The sequence below is a fragment of the Amblyomma americanum genome, chromosome 3 (assembly GCF_052857255.1).
Source record: "Amblyomma americanum isolate KBUSLIRL-KWMA chromosome 3, ASM5285725v1, whole genome shotgun sequence".
NCBI lineage: Eukaryota > Metazoa > Arthropoda > Arachnida > Ixodida > Ixodidae > Amblyomma > Amblyomma americanum.
This window is the reverse complement of record NC_135499.1, coordinates 177400455-177420376: the sequence shown is the minus strand read 5'-3', so window position 1 is coordinate 177420376 and position 19922 is coordinate 177400455. Positions and strand designations below refer to the sequence as shown.

Here is a 19922-nt window from a genome sequence, read left to right as displayed (position 1 = left end):
TTTTTAATTATCTGTTCACAAACAGCGGACAAAAAACGTCAGGAAGCAGTCCTTAAATGGATTTTTCACTGAGAACAGCCTTTGCTTGTGTATTAAAAGTAGAGCCTTGCGCAAGACACTTCCGAAGCGGATGCCAACAAGGAATTCCGTTTCTTTTTGTGAAGAAAATAGTTTCACTAAGGCCTTTCCGTTTAATAACGGCCACCGACTGCAGCCGAACACACGACTGGCTTGGAAGACCATTTTCAGTCGCAGCGTGTTGCTACTGCATCAAGGGCGAACCCACGTACGCAAGCCTGTGGTAACACAACACACCATATTGGGCTCTCAACAGTGGGTCATATGCTAGCCATCACCCCTAAAACGGCAAAGGGCAAATTCGTGCATCTAACGCAAGGGGTAAAATTTTCCGAGCCAGTTCAGCTGAAAGCTCCAAATTGCGTGTCATGTTTGACGACTCATGTAACAACTGCCTTTGAATCATGATCACATGCTGCCTTTGTAAAAACGCTGTCATTTACGTGCAGTGTGCATGGTTCTTCCCTTACAAAAATGGTGTATAGACAGTGTATAGGTTTCTTGTAGACTCTATTGCATTCCTATAGATATTCTTTTTGTCTATTCATAGTATATAAACTGTCTATAGAGAAGAATCTGTAAAGAGTGCATGACTATTAATCTATAGATTGCCTATACTGTCTACAGGATTTACATTGTCTATAGACTGTTCTCCAGGGATTGTTCATAGATAGTCTATAGACTTTATAGACAGAAGTCTATGGACAGTTTATGGACTGCTTAAAGAATATTTTTGGGTATTATGGAGCGTGTTTCGCACATAAAAACACGCCGCGCAGCCGAACTTGCATCATCGCGGGCGCAAGAGGTAGGCGTTAGAGACGCCAATGAATGACACTGCACATTTGGCGGCGCAGCCATGTGCGTTTCAGTACACTCCAGGTTCGAACGTTCATAGCATACTATGTGGGCCAGGCTTTATAAATAGCGCCACCGACACCACGTCTTTCTCAGAAACTCGCTCTGCATCAATAGAATGCGAGGAACTGCACTTTGCTGAATTTCTGAGTTGCACGACCACAGCCCACTATACTCGCGGACAGCTTTTCGTGGCTATGCAATGGAAGCTACGAGGGCTTTCGCAAGGCTTTCAAGGCTTTCACAAGCGCGATCTTATCACGCTCTCATGAGAGAGAGAGAGAGAGAGAGAGAGAGAGAGAGAGAGAGAGAGAGAGAGAGAGAGAGAGAGAGAGAGAGAGAGAGAGAGAGAGAGAGAGAGAGGGGGGGGGGGGGGGGGGGGTTAAGCTGGTGGTACGCGCCCGTAGCTTCCGCAGCATAGCCTCAAAAAACTGTCCGCGAGTATAATTCTGCATGCCTACCACTTTAAAGAAAAATGTTTCGCAATAGCTTCTAAGTAATCGTTACACTGATGACAGCAACGGTACTCTCTAAATTGTTTATATTCTTGCTTGGTATGCTGGGTAAATTTAACATTCAAAAGTTGCCCATGGACTATGGTGACGCCGTAGTGGAGGGATCCGGATTAATTCCAACAAGCTTGGGTTCTTTTAACGTGCACTGACATCATACAGCGCACGGGTTTCTTTTGGATCTCTTTTTCCAGCGAAATGCGGCTGCTGCGGCTGGGATTCGATCCTTGGTCTTTGAGCTCAGCGACCGAATGCCGTAGCCAGAATTCATAATGATGCCCAAAGGAAAGGCTGGGCGCCCGTGTGCTGTGTGATGTTAGTGCACGTTAAAGATCCCCAGATGGTCGAAATTACTCCTAAGCCCTCTAAAACGACCCTTATTTCTCTCTTTATTCTTTCACTTCTACTTTCCACCCCGGCTCGGTTGAGATGTCCGCCGACAAGTGAGACGGTTACTGCGCCATTCATTTCCTGAAACACCATTCCTAAAGAGAAAAACAGAATCTGCAGCCGCAGAGAGCAGCTTCACGCTTACGGAAGTTCACGAAATTCAGGGTCGTCTGTTCTTTTTGGCCGCTGGCGGCGCTGAGGATTATTCCGGCGACATCCATAATGAGTAGCAGTGTTGTGGCGCAGCTGTGGCGCGTTTGCTGCGTGGAAAAAAAACAGTTGTCACAACAGGGCACCGAACTTTCATTTTGAAGAGAAATGCTTGACTACGCTAGGTAAAGCACTCGTCGCGTACTCCGGAGAATGACCTTGAACAACCTTCAGCCCAAGCACGGTAATCGTGCATAACCATATGTGGTGCAGTTATGGTGTCGAACCTTTGACCCTTGACTTTGACCCATGACATTTAGTTGACCTTTGATATTGGGTGACCTTTGGGTTGACCTTTGACTTTAAGAACATCCGATGGGGTGATGCGAAGCCACGTGATGACATCCGATTGGGATGTCGTAAAAAGAGGTAATACACGTCATAGCCACGTGGTCGTGTGGATATATATATAGAACGGCTGTCGCGAGCGTGTAGCGGAGATGCCATGGGCGAGCCTCAGACGCTTACCAAGCATCCTTGCTTTTCACTGAATTCCAGGGTTAGCCAAGTTAAGCCACAGCCAGTTTTTTTAGTTTTTTTTTGGCCAACTGGGTCAGTTGCAAGCGGTCCATTGTCCTGCAGCGTGTATAGGCACGCAGGCATGGTGAGGTCGTGTGAACTGCGCTTTTTACGTCCCTGCCTGACCTTGTATCCATTTCTGTGCGCACTTCACTGCAATTAAAGTATCGATTGATAGTTTCCAAACCCAAAGGCTGACAAAGACAAGTGTTGCGCGTCCCTTCCCCTTGAACTCTCGCTGAGACTCATAAAAGCATCAATCTCTTTCTCGCTGTGCACATGATGAAAGTTTTTACTTGAGGTTTAAAGTCGATTGTTCTCTTACTGACAGTCTCTTTTTTAGTTCTTGCTGGCGGGCTACAGTTTTATGTGGATTAGAATACTGTGGATACTTTAGCATAAGCATCGTCTTCTGAAAACGTTTACAGTCCACCACGCCATTCGGATGAACGGCGCGATGGACTATGCACTTTTGCAAGCACATCTCTCAGGACTTAGTCTTGGTGTCTAAATTCCTCCTCCTCAGTTTCTTAGGAAGTGTTATCTATTAAATAAATAAACAAGACCGCATGTGGTAAAAGCTGCCAGTGTTTGTGTATACAAAATACACATAAATTGATGATTATGACTGCTTATCATGATCCAATAACTGCATCAAAGGGGCAGTCAAAAATCTGTTTTGATGATAAATGCTGCGCCTATATGTGTGGTGGTATAATCGGCGCTCTTGCCAAGTTTACAAAAATACAGAAAAAAGGCCATTATTAAGGCCTTATTTCATTCATATATGCTCATTTTTCATCAGGTTTCCAGCAGACGCTGAGGAAACGAAGGATAGCGTCTTTTGGGCCCGTGCATCAAGCTTCTTTCTTTTCATAATGACTCACGTGCACGTGAGAACAATGCCCTTCTTTCGGAGACATCACAGCGGTGTGCCTTTTACCGTACTTGTCCGTCGCCACTGCTTCTACCACTAGTCACTACATTCTTATTCTTGTCAACTACAAATGCATGATGGGGATATAACACACATTAGAATGAAAAAAAACTGTTTTTACCATGGGACCGTGACTGATGCTGCGAATTTGAGCTCTAGCTGGTCGCTTAATCCCAACTCGCAGAGATCCTATTAATAAACGAGGAGATTAAGCGTACAGCTACCACTGAAATTCTCAGTATCTTTGAGAGTCTTCCGCAGATGGAGCACGCAAAGCCAGACTGCCTGATGATGAATTGAAGCTCAAACAAGCCCGAGCAGTAACATCGTGGATCGACTGTTTCTTGCGTCAAGAGCTACGCGGGTGCGCACTTCCTGATCGCGGTCCATTTTCCCATCTTCTCGGCACTGCGAGCTCGCCTAATACTGTTGAATCTTGCAAGACCACAGATGTTGACGTACTCGCCGCTAGCGTAAATGGCGACGTTCGCGAAGTTTATCTTACGAGTACACCGCGTTGGGCGACACATCTTCTCTGCCAAGGTAGCGAGCGACTAAGCGACGGCACGCTCGCGAGCCATGCGTCACTTTACGCTGACGTAACAAAAGGTCAAAGGTACAGGACGACAAGGATCGGCTGAACGTCCTACAAACAGCTAGCGCTGAGAGGAAATAATGGAGACATTAGAGAGTTATAGAATAGCGCGATATGAAATCCGCTTCACGGATCCGGTTCCATGGGTTGCCACTGCTCATGCGCAAATCGCCCTGAGGGCCCCAGATGGCGCCAAGTGACGGCAAGTTGCGGGTCCGCATGCTGCGTAGGAATCAATCAGCGCGTACGCACTGGCGACACGCGCTAGCGGATCAGGGTAGCGGATCGCGATATGCTACACCTCTCGATTTAGCATAACGCCTACCGCCACCGCTACCACTTATCGTGAAAAGCGCGCGGCCGGTGCGTACGCGCTAATTGGTCCCAAAGCGACAGGCATGCACACTGCTGGCCGGCACCTGGCGCCATCTGGCGCACTCAGGTAGATCTGCGCATGCGCAGTTGGTGGCACGCGGTGCACAGTAAGTGGTAGTAATTGGCGGTATGTGCTATGATAAAGATATCTAATAGTTGCTAGTTTTTCCCCTTTGGTCCACGAAGTTACAACGACACCAGCCCTGCCCTCTATTCCCCCTCACCATTTTCTTTAAGAGATCGCCGATTCCAGGGCTGACATGGACCAGCTATAACAAGGTCACACTCCCCACACAAGCAGAGCATCCCCTGATTCTCCTCGAAATTCCCATTGGCCAATTGGTACAGGCAAGTGTTTTCGATTCCGACATGCTACGACGTAGTTTGGCCTGAAGTAAGCACCACATGTACAAATAATAAATCAACACGGTGAAGAGTTGGGGATTTTCTCACGCACGCACCATGGGCACTTCGTTCCAGGGCTTGTCGCATCTCAGCAGTTCGTCGACAGTGCTGGCTGTGAGGTTGCCCACGCGCTGTGCTTGCGCGGCGCTGGCGATGCTGCCGGCGTAGATGTCGCCAGAGTTGTTTCTCACCACGCCGCTGTCCAGAAGGTCCACAATGGCCACCAGGTCGCCTCCCACTTCCAGCGAGTTGCTGCTCACAAACTCGCTGACGGTCTCGATGATTTCGGCCAGGTACTTCTGCTGGGCGAAAGCGGCGTGAGACTCCACCAGGGAATATTTCAGTAGCATTCGAGGGGGTGGTTATTTTGGAGACGCTTTAAGAAGGACGATTGTGAAATATATTGCGTCATCTATTTTGCTTAACAGTTCCTACACAGGTGGGCTGTCACAGCCTTTCTTTCCGGTAGTGAAGTATAGGCATCTTCCCCTGACTCACTGTAATGGCTTAATTGGTATGGCCTCTTACTACCAATCACAGGGTTATGAGTTCGATTCCTGCCACAGTGGCTGCATTTTCTTAAGGGCCAAGTCCAAGAGCCGCATCAACTGATATATCGGCGTGTTATTTACCACCAGGCGAGTACACATAAATATGGCTCCCTTCACCAACTCTTGCCCTATTGGTCGAGAGCAGGTTTCTTGAAATAAGATCATTTCTCTTTTCTCATTTAGCGGCTTTTCACTAAAACATTGTTTCGGGCCAATTTGGGTACCAGGAGCGCACATGTTTTAAAATTAAACATAGCTTAAGAAAATAAAAGTTGCATACTGAGAATGACAAAAGCCGCGTCTCCGCTCTCGAAATTTTATCCAGCGCCTGACCGAAGACAACGGGTGTCACTATGAAGCAGTTCGTCCAATTCTATCGTCTCTTCGTCTCTTTAAATTACATGTGTTCGTGGGGTTTAGGTAGCCATCACACAAGGCTTTGTGGGCCGCTCCGTGTCCGAACAACGCGGGCCATTTACGGCATCAATTGGCCGCACGCATTGTTGCCAGGAATTACAGTCGTTACACCAACGCCGCACATTCAAAGCACTAGTTTCTAAAGCCTTCACCTGGGGCTGCGTAGAAAGCCCTTTACTACCCGAGATAACTTGCCCTAGTCTAGAGAAGTGCGAGGCCTTCCTAGCCGACTCCGACCCGAGCACACAGCCTATGCTGGTCACGAGGGACAAGGCGGCGGCGGAGGCCAACGAGATCCTGGAGCAGCTAAGACCGGCCACTGAAGCTCCAAGCCTATCTCTCCCCCACCCCTATGCCCTAGACTTTCTAACGAAAATGAAAATTGGTTGTCGGAGAAAGAAAATGGCGCAGTATCTGTCTCACATATCGGCGGACACCTGAACCGCGCCGTTTGGGTAGGGATAAAGGAGGGACTAAGAGAAGAAAGACAGAAAGAGGTGCCGTAGTGGAGGGCTCCGGAATAATTTCGACCACCTGGGGATCTTTAACGTGCACTGACATCGAACAGCACACGGGCGCCTTACTGTGCGATGTCGGTGCACGTTAAAGATCCCCGGGTGGTCGAAATTATTTCTAATCCCAAATAATCGTTTTTACTCTTTGCTACTACTAAGGCTGTTTCTCCGGCTTTACGATTGTTTTAGAAACGGCACATGCAGCGACGTCAGGCGGTCGATGGGGACGCAGAATGGCTCGAGGCTATCGGGCTTGCTCTCCTGGATTCTTGCCAAACGCTGCAGCAATGCTTTTAGTCAAAGTCGTTGGAAACCCCTCCTTGTGATCCCTTCCTCTGCACACATTACGTTAGGAGCAAATGCAAGAAGGTGTGAACAGGCCTGGCCACTTTCCGGCGGTGATGCCGTGGCTAGGATCACCAACTTACGTGGGTTTATCAGTAGATAAAATTGAGAGCTCTCCTGATTCTTATGAAGAAACCCGCGCTTCTTGGAAGTAATGCCGCCGGTAGATAAGTCTTCGAAAACGAGCGGTTGCGAAGCAGAACAGAAAAGAAAAAACGGGATAACGTGCCGACGTCGAAAGAACCCGGGAGCTGAGCGACTGGGACAAAATAATACATAGGGCTAAACGCGATATTTTGTCGCTTAGCGCATCGTAACCTTTAAACATGTTAAGATATCAATCGGATACTTAGATGTCATAACCTACCACTGTCCACTGCAATTCAAAGGTGGCGATACTTGCCTCTTCTAAGGGAAGAAAAAATTGTGAGGCGAGCGTTGGCAAACGAAAAAGCATTGAGTACAACGCGAAATTATGTACGCTGCATAGTTAACAACTGTGCAGCTCAACCGACCAAGCGTCCTGGATTATCGTGTAGAGTTATTACAACTGGAACGCAGTGTTATCGCATCAGAAATGTTTGCGCCTCACGTTATTTCGAGGGATTTATTTTAGCAGCAACCTTATAATTAGTGCAAAATGCGGCAGTGTGGTATCTAGAAAGACCTAAAGTAGCGGTAATGATTTTATTGCTTGCTCCAACACGCTGTCCTGGTTTTGCCACTGTTTAGGATGACCTGAACAGACAAAAGAAAAACATCAATAACCGAGTGGCACGAAAAGAACGTGAAGAAAGCAGTAAAGAACATCAAGCAGTGCCTAAGCCAACAAGCGTTTTGGTCTCAAGGACGCACAGCGCAACACAGTAAAAAAAAAAAAAGTGAAGGAATATCAAGGGGAGGAAAATGCACAAGCTTGCTTCAGTATCCAAGCCCTGCGGTCGTTGTGGCGATCGAGCATGGCTATATTACAGCACTTGGAGAGTGGAACCTCTGTTCGATCTGATCCAAAATCACGTTCAAAGGTCGTATTCACATGCAGCGAATCGATCCCAGCGGTATGTCCATTCGACAAAGAGTAGGCGAAAGAGAAACAACGCTGACACTAAAACAGAAAAACTTAGCGAAGCAGACAGGGAATTGAAAAAAGTATCGAGTAGCCGGGCTACAGGCGAAGTCTGGCTGTAGAAGTGCCTAGTTTGTAACGTGTCATAGAAGAAAAGTGATCTTGGTTTTGTCTAGGTGCAGTGTTTTTAATGCGGATAGGCTAGCAAAGATCGTGGTGGTGCCCAAGGTGGCAATTGTGTGTGCACTGTCTGAAAAACTGCGTAAACCTTGGGTTTTGGAAGGGGAGTCTCATTTTGCCCCGCGGAGTGAGGAAAATGCGAGATTTCTAAGTTTTTGATACCATGCCGGCATTTTTATATTTAGTGAGCATAATGCCTCCACTGCAGCAGACAATTCGACAGTACTGCTTAGATTATATCGCGAATTACGAAAATCGGGCGAAGATTTACAAATTGTCGGTATTTCGATGGAAGCGAAATGTAAAATCGGCCGACTGCTGTGTGATGTCGGCGCGCGTTAAAGAACCCCGGGTTGTCTAAATTAAACTGGAGCACGCACTATCGCGTCCTTCATAGCCCAGAGTTTGAGAGAGTAAATTACGGGGCTAGTTGGTTCATAATGCACAGATGGTAGAACCAGCAAAACTCACGCAGGACAAGACTAACAGGCACATACACAACATCGCTGGACTTACTGTTGTAAGTTGTAAGTCCAGCGGTGTTGTGTATGTGCCTGTTAGTCTTGTCCTGCGTGAGTTTCGCTGGTTCCACAATATATGCTCATAGTCCATATGTCACTTTTGAACGCTAAACTCTACCTAGCATTGCTGTCAGGAATTTCATTCGTTACTCTAACATCGCAGGGCCGAAGCTCCTGTTACCACGACTGCGTCGTTGGCTTTTCATTTGTTTCAGGAATGGCACGTGTAGCGACAGTAGAGTACCGATGAGGACGAGTATGGCTAGAGGCGGACTCTGGCCAAACGCCGGCGCAATGCTTTTAGTCAAAATCACCGGAAACCACTCCTGATTCCCTCCACGGCGCACATTATATTAGGAGCAAATACAGGACACTTTACGGTGCTAATTCTGTGTCTAGCTGCACGAAAATAAGCTTATCTATAGTAGATAAAACTACGAGCGCTCCTGATGTTGATAAAGAAACCAGCGCTTCTTGGAAGTACTTCCGGCGGAAGATAAGTCTTTGACAACGTGCGGGTCGATACAAAGGAGAAATGAAAAGAAAAACAGAGAACATGCCAACGTCCCAAGAACTCGAGACAGCTTTAAAAAAAGAAAAAAGAAAGAAACAAACTTTCCGACTTCTTCACTGAAATACAGAGGGCTAACGATAGCTATGGGCCTCCTCCTGCTGTTCTCCCTTTTCCAGAACCCACTCCGTGTCCCACGTGGCTGAGACCCGCATAAATTACGTGACGAAAGACTGCGAATTATTACTAACGAGCAGCTGGCCATAGCAGCGATTCAACTTTCCGTTAGAAGGAGAACACATGATTACATAGTGGGGACGTCATGTTTTGGTCCAAATATAGAACCTTTAGGGCGCCCCTGAAGACCGAAAGGTTTCAAAACGTGAGGACAAGGGTTCACCTTACTTTACAAGATTCATAGCTTAAAAGCTGCCATAAGTGCTTCGCTACGTGTCTAAGAAATAAACCAACGTGGCCCGGTTACTTCTGGGAAAGATGGTACTGGCATAATGTTGGAGATCCAGCGATTACAACAATGCGAACAACAGTGAAATTAGAGAGCTTATAGCCCTGACAGCAGCAATGCGTCCTGTTACTAAATGGAAATTCGGAGGGTAGAGCCTGGTTACTTATGCAGTTTCATGATGTCGCCACAGATAGCACAAAACTAACGAACCAATTCGTGGGACGAATTTTTACCCTGGGTGCTGCTTATGAAGGTGAAGATGTCCAATATTAAAGCGAAGTATTTCATCACTGCTAGCACTCATTTCAGAAATGAAAAAGCGGGAGGGAATTTGGTGTTATTGACAATGGAAACGACTTGAATGAAATGTTCTCGTGCATTTTTGAAGACGTTGCAGCAATATATGCGACACGTTTTCATTTTAATTTAAGCATGGCTCCGATGCTGAAGGATATCACTCCCACTGTATTCAAGAGCTGAATTATTCATCCCTAACTTTAGGTTGGTGTACATGCTGACGCCCAGTTTACACCGGAAATGTTTGACTGACAGCAGTAGTGTGCATAAGATGGCAAATAATTGCATAATCAACGACTGCACTGATACTAACAGGGTCTCACACATGTAAGACCATAAGTAAAAATTGGAGATTTCACGAACTGGGCAGAATAAATTTCGTGTTGTCGTGGCCGCACCTGCCAGAACTATTTTCAGGGGAGATCTAAATAAGGCATGTGAACTCGCCTGACCGGGATAGACCTCTTGGAGGTATGAAGGCACAACACCACTCACTGACCGGAGCTTAGTAACTGTGACATGTATTCCAAGACACTTTATAACAAGGGCGGGAAATTTAGCGTTGGGACAAAAGATTTCAGCTGTTATTTTTTTAATTTTTACTGTTGTAATTCGCGGTTATGGCACAGCGAGAGAAAACGTCGAGTGTCTCACCTTCGAGCCTGAAGTCATCTGCAAGAAGAGTGCAAACTCTTGTTACAGGATGCATGCGCCGACACCTTCTGATTAAGCACCTCACCTGACTCTTCAGCAAAAGGACGGACGGCTGCACGCATTGCGCTGTGTTCGGACGCGGTGACTTCCAGTAGCCCCTGGAGTTGCAGCACCACGTCATAATACCTGTGAACCAACAGTATTGTAAACAACCCACGATCTGTAAACGAGATCGTCATGGCTTCCTCTCCATGCCTGTTAATCCTTGAACCACTTCAGTCGCCCTTCGTCGTTTTGACCCAAAACAAACTCATTTCCACCTGAATATCGTATGCAGGCTTCAAGAAAGCTTTTTAGTCTGTCCTAAAACGCAGAATAACGGTTACTATATTGAAGACATGCACAAAAGTTCGAACAAAGTGCCACTGGCGCTGAAATTACGAGCCCTCGAGCGATCGTGCAATCACATTTTGTGTCTAATAAAGCACGTGACTTTTGAAATTTAGAAAAAAAAGCATATATTATTACTGGTGGCAAAGACTGTATGCATGAAAATAGAGACTGACGTGCAAACAACCTCTGCTTAGTCAATTATAGTTCACTGCGTTCGCTAGATGACGTAAAAGACCATCCCAGTTGCGACATGAAGGGTGCTTCGTTCACTCGAAGTAAATAATTCATCGCTAGGTGTAGTACACTCTTAACATAAGCTGCTAGGTTCGCTTTGTGCACAATTGCGTACACAGCGCTTTAGAAGCTTAAATGTTGATCCTTGTTGCTGTTGATTCAGAATGGTAGACCTTGTCCTGCAGGTTTCACCAATAAATCGTTGGAGGATCGCTGTTTTCTTGGAAAGCGAGAAGGCGGCAAGCAATTTTTTGCGTATATAACGTGACCCACATATTACTAGAACGCTGACCTAGTCTAAATCTGGGAGAATTGTCTTATGCGAATTATTTCTCACGATAAACTCTACTTTAAGTCTGTTTATCCGGAAACGTCTACGGCGTCAGATTGCTTTAAGACGACTTAAACAGTAACTTTAACGCACCGTATTAAAACAACTCGTAATATTCAAGGCCAGAAAAAAAGCTTTCAACTTATCTGCCACATGCTATTCCCCAAGGGATGTGAATTCGTGGGACACCAAGCTAATTTTGCCATGTTTATTCAGTGGTTTCTACAGGTACCGCTCCTAAGGCACATTTTAGTATTTCAGGACGTCGATTCAATCTCCGCACGTGCTGATGTTCATTATCGTTCATTCTTTTTTTTTTTCGGAGCCCTTCGTTAATGTTATGGCGGTCACAGTTGCAGTGACCAAGAAGTAAGTGCCGATTGACAAACAATTGCATGCTCTGGCAGAAGAAAGTTGATAGGGACACAATAGCTCCTGCGTTGTGTCCGTTCTTTCTTCGTTGTATTCGTCACAGTTCCCAGCAAAAGTGTTCGCTGCCGCGAGGAAGCCTCACCGACATTGCCAGTGGGGCAGTCCAACGCTGCGCACTTCTGCCGAGCTGTGGCCGGCCACTCGATGCCTCGGTACACGGTGGACTCACATTCCTCCCTCTCCGGCAGCGGGCCGCCGTTCTGTGCCTCAGGACTCGTGGTGGCTGCAGTCAAAAGAGCGCTTAGCTTCTTGTTCAGCACAAAAACAGAAGAAACGTCCCGAAGCTATACACGGGGGCTGTGAGAGACTGCACAATGGAGGGCTCCCGATCTACTCCGACCACCAGGCTTTCTTAAAAGTGCACCGGCACCGTACAGAACATGGGCGTTTCAGTGTTAACGCCACCGACTAAATGCGGCCGTCGTAACCGGGATTATATGATGTCGCCTTGGGATCAGCAGCCAAAAGCCGCAGTACTGAGAAACCTAGAGGGTTTGAAATGTGCAATATAAGTTTAAAACTTTAACGTGGTTGAAAGTTAAGAACCTGGAAATTAAAATTGTGGAATGCACTGCGCGATAGTATTGGGCCGGTTTCTGTTATCGAGTCAAAATAAATTGAGATCTTTATGAACAAAAATAAACGTCTTCAATCTTAAGTTAGCTTACTGACTGGTCAAAAAAAAGAAAAAAGACGCGCCACTGGGGAGTAAGCGCAAAGCAGCTGTGAATACCAAGCCAAATAGACGGAGTCTTAATTACTACTCTTCCTAACTCTTAGAGGGCTATGGCGGAATCTATAGTGGCTTTTAATGCTGCCTATTCAATGCAATTATCAAACTTAGGCCACTATTGTTGAACTAAGCTTGCACTGCCACGGCAAGTAAAATTATACTAGCATATAAATAGCTCATCAGGCCTAGGCTTGAATGCGCGCCTCGACTTTGCAACCGGCATACAGCTAATCGAAAGTCGAACACAACTTAAGAACGAAACGGCAAATGCACCTCAAAGGAGGCCCTTCAGTCAGTGGTGCTAACCGATTCTCTTGGCTTCGTGGTTAATCCAGGCCTTGTACCTGCTAGCAGAGGCAGCAGATGATTACAGATGTAAGGGGATTAGCCACGGCTTAATATTATTAATCGCCGCGTCACGAAAATTCGTCGACGCCATTGGCTGGAAGACCTCCTTTGAGGGGTACCTTCCGATTCGTTCTTGATGTGTATCTGACTATAGCTAATGCACATCACTCTTAGGAGAATCCCGCTGTAAGATCTGTTTATTCTGACTATACTCTTTAAATCCAGCGTAACGGCATTGAAACTTCAATCCGAACCTTTGAACCATGACACTCGCCGCCAGTTCGCGGTTCGCGCGTTAATCCCCCATACAAAACCCCAGCGTCGCGCATATACCACCGCACTGCGCATCCTTCTCATATTGCTCAACCCGTTACTAGATGCGCTACATTTGCTGGCTCATTTTTTTCCCCGAAAAACTATCGGCTGGAGCAGCCTTCCTCTTTTCGTTGCTGCCACCACCTACTCATCGACGTTTGCGACGAGCGTGTCGCCTCATACGCAAAACCTGTAATCATCATCTACATGTAATTCCACCAGTTATGTAACACTCCGACAGGGGTATTTTAAGGGCATAAAAAGAAACGAAAAATGACGCATATGCATCATGTCTGACGTCGGTTTCGGTGTTCCCGCGTCTATACATAAGTCGAAAGGCGTCTTATACGAGAAGCGCGACGCATGTTCGAAGAAGCGAAATAACATTCTCCTTTACACGCACGCACACTTACGATTTTCCCGGAACAGCGCCCAGACTTCCGCAGCTTTCTGCATGGTTGCACGGCGATATCGACGGTTGGATTCAGGTGGCAGCACAAGCTTCTGCTCTTTCAGCAGCATGTTCAAGCGCCGCTGGAAGGCTTCATCGGCGGGCGAAATGGTGCTTGGAGCGAGCGTCGTTGTACTTGCGTTTAACGCTGGCTCTGAAAGTAGCCCTTTTGCAACTGGGCTTCCGGCCACCGTGGGACCTAGAGTGGCCCCTACGAAATGCAAACAAGTTAGCTTTGGCTGCGTTCCACATTACTGTACGCCTCAACGCTTCCGCTCTTGCTCCTCTGTGTTTAAAGATGATTTTCAATTCTTATGAAATGGGATTTTTCTTTTGACCCTTTTATCTTTCTGGTGCATTTTATATTCATCCTTCTACAGAGCAATACAGGATGCAGCTATGGGGCTTCAGTAGTGGTGGTGCTTGCACAGAAACTTGCAGCTTTTTTCCATGCATGCAAAGTGGTGGTAGGCGCATTCACACATTATTGATTTCACGAGGACTGTTGTGCCGGTAAATATGCTCCATATCTCGTGACAAATGTTTCTTTTGATGCGTGCACAAGGCAATTGCCAGTATTTGAAATAATTATTTTCTGCAAGGTACTTATGTTTGTATGTGTGTTTAAAGCTATGTATGTCGGCTTGCTGTGTGTGCCGGACCGGCTTGCGCCAATAGCCAAGAAAATCTAGGGCTGAACTGGAGACAGATTCATTAACAATCTTTCAAATCCGTCATCAAATTTTTAAATACATTTGAAACATAAGATCTTCGTCATGGGTTCATCTACTTCTTTCAAACTCGTGGAAGAAAAAAAATACATAAAAGATGACCATAGCCTTGGATGCTCTTCGAACTCTATCTTAACACTTTTTTGATCATCATAACCTGATTACGGCAAACTGCTTATTACGTTAGGACATTGACACCTCAACTTTCTCCCGCTCATCCTACCTCGCCGAAGTCAGGTGGTTCTGAAGAAGAAAAAAACATCGAGTTGCGTCATTTTAAGGCCTACTTTAATGCTTGTCCGAGACAGGTTAAGCATCGCTTCAGCAAAATTAATTATATTCAATGAGCACCTCAGGTCTCAATAAAGTTTGAATACTAAGAATATAGTGTTATGGATAGCGGTTTGCACAATGTCAGTCAGCTTATGGATGCCCATTAGTGGCTGCTACTCAGCGTCGTGGCAGTGCATTGTTGAGCGTAATGGAAATAACACATGAAATAGATATATGAGTGGAACAAAAACTCGTACAGTCTCAGGCATGCCTCGTCATTGGAAGGGAATAAGTTTTTGGAGACTAGTGTTACAAGAGAATATGCGAAAAGACGAAATGTAGATGAAATCCCAGTAAAACAGCCATGCATTGTGTAGCGCCTGTTGTCATTTGTACCGAAAGGCTGATTCGCTCACAAAAAAAAGGCATTAGACGCAACAAAGGCTTTTCTTCGCGCTCTTGTAAAGGCCGCAATCGTCGGTTGCGTAATAATGAAGTGTATGCTTTTATATTTCACCAGGCTGTTCGCAAACTGGGTGGTGTCTAAGTCACAGAAAACATAAAGCGTAACAAATCAGACAACAAAAGGCGAGTAACAAATAAGCAGCAAGGAAATATCAGCACAATCACGGTATAAAAAAAAAACAGGACTATTCGCCATCTCTTCAGTTGAGGCGGAGTCATGAGTTTTCGCACTCCGGTACCGACGTTGACCCGTCCCACTTGCGATGTGACCGCTGATATGAGGCATTATCGAGGCCTTACTATTTTATCCCCCCCCCCTCGCCCAGCCGCACAATATTTTAATTTCGCACAGCTGGAGAACATAATACATTTCTGTACAACAAGCTAAGGTCGCCGCCCTCCAGCCCAAAGAATTGCTCATACTTCTATCACAAAAAAAAATCTGAACTGTAGCACGCAATCAAGCAAACATCTCTTGCCTTAACGCAAGAACCGTGTCGGATTCTACCCGTGCAAATTAAAGCCAACACGGAATCTAACCGATCTCAAGGGCAAAAAAAATATTAGAAAGCAATCCTCAGCAAACAGCAACAGTCACTGCGTTTACAAATACATTACCTCTACATCGCTATGCTTTAGCTAAATCTTTTTTGAGCAAGGAGTGAAAAGACAGGACACGACGCAAAAATATCTGGAGCCGACGGGCATTGAGGAACGCACCCTTTTCCGCCGCTTGCACCGCAGTGAAGTACGCTACAAGGCACAGGAGGTGCTGCCAACGGGCCTCCATGACGGCCGGTGCCGTCCGAGTCCCGTCTTTTTGAGGTTACGGGATGTTTTTCGGCCGGGTATAAATACAGGAGCCCTGTTTGCCAACTCATTAGCTTGGTTGCACGCACCTGTTGTGGTGAACCCTGGCGTCACTGATAAGCGGTCCCGCAGTGAACAAGCCTTATGGACTCGCACGCTGCTAGGGCAGCTCCGAGTGCTCTCGGCGCTTCAAGTCGGCCTGGCTCAATTACCCACTCGAGAATGCAGCCCGCGGGCACGGGTCCTCTGTCTGTTTCCCTTTTATGTACGCGCTGAAAAACAGATGTCGAAAGAGGAGTAGCCGGCATACGCCAGGGATGTCCAGAAAGTTATACCTCCGAATCTGTAACCGTTTCAAACGGATACTGAGGACGACTTAATCCAGTTTTCGTTCTTTGCAAAAATCAATTGTTTTGCTTTTTCCGTGACTCTGCTAGCGGTTTCAGGGGTGGTTTAGGGGTGGTGGGTATTTCAAGCTGTCCCGTGCAGCTTTTCAACGCCCCTTCGTATGTAATTTAGGGGACAAATAAATTCTTATTATTATTATTCTTTAAATAGGAATTTTTGATGAGGAAATTGGAGCTGAAAACGACATTTTTTTCTCTACCTCGATTCAAATTCCCTACGTGATCGATGAAAAGGAATCCCTGATCACGGACTGGAAGTAAGCGAATAGAAAGGCGGATGGTCTAGCCTAAGACGATACCTTGAAGACAACCATCTTCTACCAGACACTATGTTCGGCTTCCGCCCTCATTTAGCAGCCCCGGACATAATGCTTCTTCTCCATCATCAGGTAGTCATGAGACGTACACTAGACACAAAAGTCATCGTCGGCCTCGATGTTGCCCAGGCATTCGACAACGTCCTCCACGAAGCGATTCTTCAACAACTTCAAGCTCTCGGTGTCGGACATCGCATGTATGCGTACATCCGAAACTTTCTCACCGACCGCACAGTGCAACTTAAAGCCGGCACGGGAGATCCTTCCATCATCTCTCCGGGAAACCGTGGCACGCCGCAAGGCGCCGTACTTTCGCCGATGCTTTTTAACGTCGCACTGATAGGCCTGCCGAAGCTACTGGCCGACATCCCCCACCTGCATCACAGCATTTATGCTGACGACCTCACACTTTGGATCACGCGCGGCAGTGACGGCCAGATTGAAGAGACTTTACAGACCGCGATCGAACGGATCGGAGATTATCTAAGTACAGTTGGCCTCACGTGCTCGGCGACAAAGTCCGAGTATATCATCATTCCTTCCCCGGGACGACGCCCTTCAAAGATACTTCCGGACATCAACCTCCAGGTGCAAGGAAACCCGATTCCTCGAACAGACAACATCAGGATCCTGGGCTTGCATCTACAGTCCAACGGCAGCAACAACATCACGATCCAACGCATCGACCAGTCGGTTGTGCAGATCGGACGCCTCCTTAAGCGAATCTCCAACAAGCATCATGGCATGCGAGAGTCCAACCTCCTGCGCCTCGTTCAAGCTTTCGTCTGCTCCCGCATCACCTACTCTGGACCCTACTTACGTCTCACTCGCGCCGAAAGCGAACGGCTAGACGCGTCACTTCGAAAAGCATACAAGACGGCCCTAGGTCTTCCCATGTCCACAGCTACCCATAAGATCATGGCTCTCGGAATCTCCAATACCGTGAGCGAACTGATCGAAGCAACCCTCACCGCCCAGTATGAGCGGCTCTCACTCACACACGCTGGCCGAGCGGTACTGCAGCAAGTTGGGATCTCCCCGCCGAGATCGGCCCCAAGTTACGCTGAACTTCCATCGGAATATCGCCTAAATCTCCGCATTCCTCCCATTCCCAAACGGATGCACCCGGAACACCACGCCGAGAGACGGGCCGACCGGGCTCGTCAGTTCGAGAAACGCTTCAGCGGACGTCCGGACGTCACGTATACGGACGCCTCTTACCATCCATCGAGGCCAGCGATGGTGGCGGTAGCTCTCGCCCCTCACCGCAGCTGGTACACAGCCTGCAGCATTCGCAATGCAGAAACAGTCACCGCAGCTGAGGAGGTTGCCATTGCGCTCGCGCTAGCCGACCCTAATACCAAAGTCGTCATCAGTGACTCTCAACAGGCTATTCGCAATTACGATGCTGGCCGTATCTCTTGCCAGGCGTTACACATTCTACGTTCTACAGCACCCTCTTCCACATCTCGCTTACTTCTTTGGGCTCCAGCCCACGAGTCGCTCAGCGGAAACGCCCAGGCACACACTCTCGCTCGAGATCTCAGCTGCCGAGCCGAGAGTATGATCAGCCACCCTGCTTCCGCTGACACTAATATCCCACGCGCTTCACTATCTCTACTCACCACTTACACGGACATACTCCAGCACTACAGACTCCAAAGGTGCACATATCCTCCCGCACACCGCGATCTAACAAGGCGCGAGGCCGTCCAATGGCGCAAACTACAAACTGGCAGCTTCCCACACCCCCTCTTATACAGCAGGATCTTTCCGGAACAGATAGCCCCCATGTGTAAACACTGCTCAACTCCGGCCACACTCATACACATGGTGTGGACTTGTCCACATTACAACAGAGACAACGCAAACACCCCAGAGACGTGGGAGTCTCTCCTGTGTACTTCCAAGCCAGCAGACCAACGCTGGCTTATCCAGCGCGCGGTGGAGGCCGCGGCATCCCAAAGGATCCCCGCCGACCTCCTCTAAGTCAGCGCAACCGGTCCTTTGACTGGTCCCCTGTTTTTGGGCGCAATAAAGGAGTTTACCTACCTACCGCGAAGAACAACTAAAAAATATATCATTGTCCTCATGGAAGTTAGTTTCGGAAAACGCCGTGCGTTGGCGGTACTGTATGACATATTTTGCCTTTTATACATTACGAAACCAAAGTCTTCAGCAAAAGAACAATATTTTTCGTTATAACGCAGCAAATACACTGATAGAGGAGTACTTGAATTTGAGCTCAGTGCTTCTTAAAAATGCATGGAACTTTTGATTGACAGTTTCGATTGCCCTCGTTTCTGAGAGCATATTTTTTTTTCATGTATTGCCGCCTGTCACGATGCGTTTTCGCCCCGCTGAAACGTTCTCAGCATGCCGTATTTGAAAAAACAAAGTTGCTGTTGGTAACAACGGCAAACTGCAATGTCGAACTCTTCGCAACGCGCGAACCGAGTATCGTTCAGATTGTCTTTAACCTTGGGTACACACAAAACGCATTTCTGCTGCGCAGCTCTTCTCGTTAAATTACATGCGGGCACGCACGAACACACACACATATAAGCGTAGACACAGGGCACGTGTGCACAATGAAACACTACCCTCAACCTTAAACACTAAAACACTAGCGTGCTAAAATTTCAGTATACGGTAAGCGTACTCCATGTGGTCGAAGTTGACCAGGATCTTCATAGCAGCGTACCTGATGTTAATGCGTAGCTTCGAAATTGAAGTACTCGGAATGTTTTCGTTTTTTTTTTTTGCCACAGCGACCTTTCAAGTTGCTTGTGCTCTTGCACAATGGATGGACAACAGCATACAGCCGTTAAAAACAGTGGTGATAAAACATTGGTCATTGGGGGAAGGTTTGTGATCGAAGTGGAAGGAGTATACAAAAAAAAGGGGTTCTAAGCATGGCCTGTCACACTTCGGACTGGGCGCTGAGAAAAATAGTTTTGATGAAGGCGCTGAATGTGATGCTAGTTGTAGTGCACAAATAACATTCGCACGCCCCATTCCACTCTATTCTTTCCGTATTTCGGACCACGTTTTAATCCTGCGAGATATACGAGAGACGGGTACATAACCTCAACCAGGCACATTCCTGAAAGATTGCATGAGAACATTCCGCAGCTACACGTCCTGGTGTGTAAGAGCTTCAGAAACTCCTTCTTTCTTGATTCCATGTGCGTACGCAGTGCAAGAAAGATGGCGCCGGAGATAAAGTGAAGAAAGACGCTTGTAACTGCGAAACCGCGCGACGAACGAACCCAACGAT

The 19922-nt window shown here is 47.1% G+C and overlaps 1 protein-coding gene across 2 annotated transcripts in view; it reads right to left on the bottom strand.

The window, feature by feature from the left end:
* Nucleotides 1-15925, bottom strand: part of LOC144125509 (adhesion G protein-coupled receptor L2-like) — a 27123-nt gene extending 11198 nt beyond the window's left edge. Inside the window, exons 1-7 of one of the 2 annotated variants that reach the window (XM_077658967.1) lie at nt 15829-15925; nt 13602-13850; nt 11875-12015; nt 10488-10588; nt 10403-10420; nt 4936-5181; nt 1984-2098 (exon numbers count right to left, since the gene is read on the bottom strand). In XM_077658967.1, the coding sequence (XP_077515093.1) occupies nt 1984-2098; nt 4936-5181; nt 10403-10420; nt 10488-10588; nt 11875-12015; nt 13602-13850; nt 15829-15898 (940 nt within the window). In that variant the 5' untranslated portion in view covers nt 15899-15925. The remainder of the gene's footprint in view (nt 1-1983; nt 2099-4935; nt 5182-10402; nt 10421-10487; nt 10589-11874; nt 12016-13601; nt 13851-15828) is intronic. The other variant, XM_077658969.1, reaches the window with a different exon arrangement.
* Nucleotides 15926-19922: the final 3997 nt, after the last annotated feature.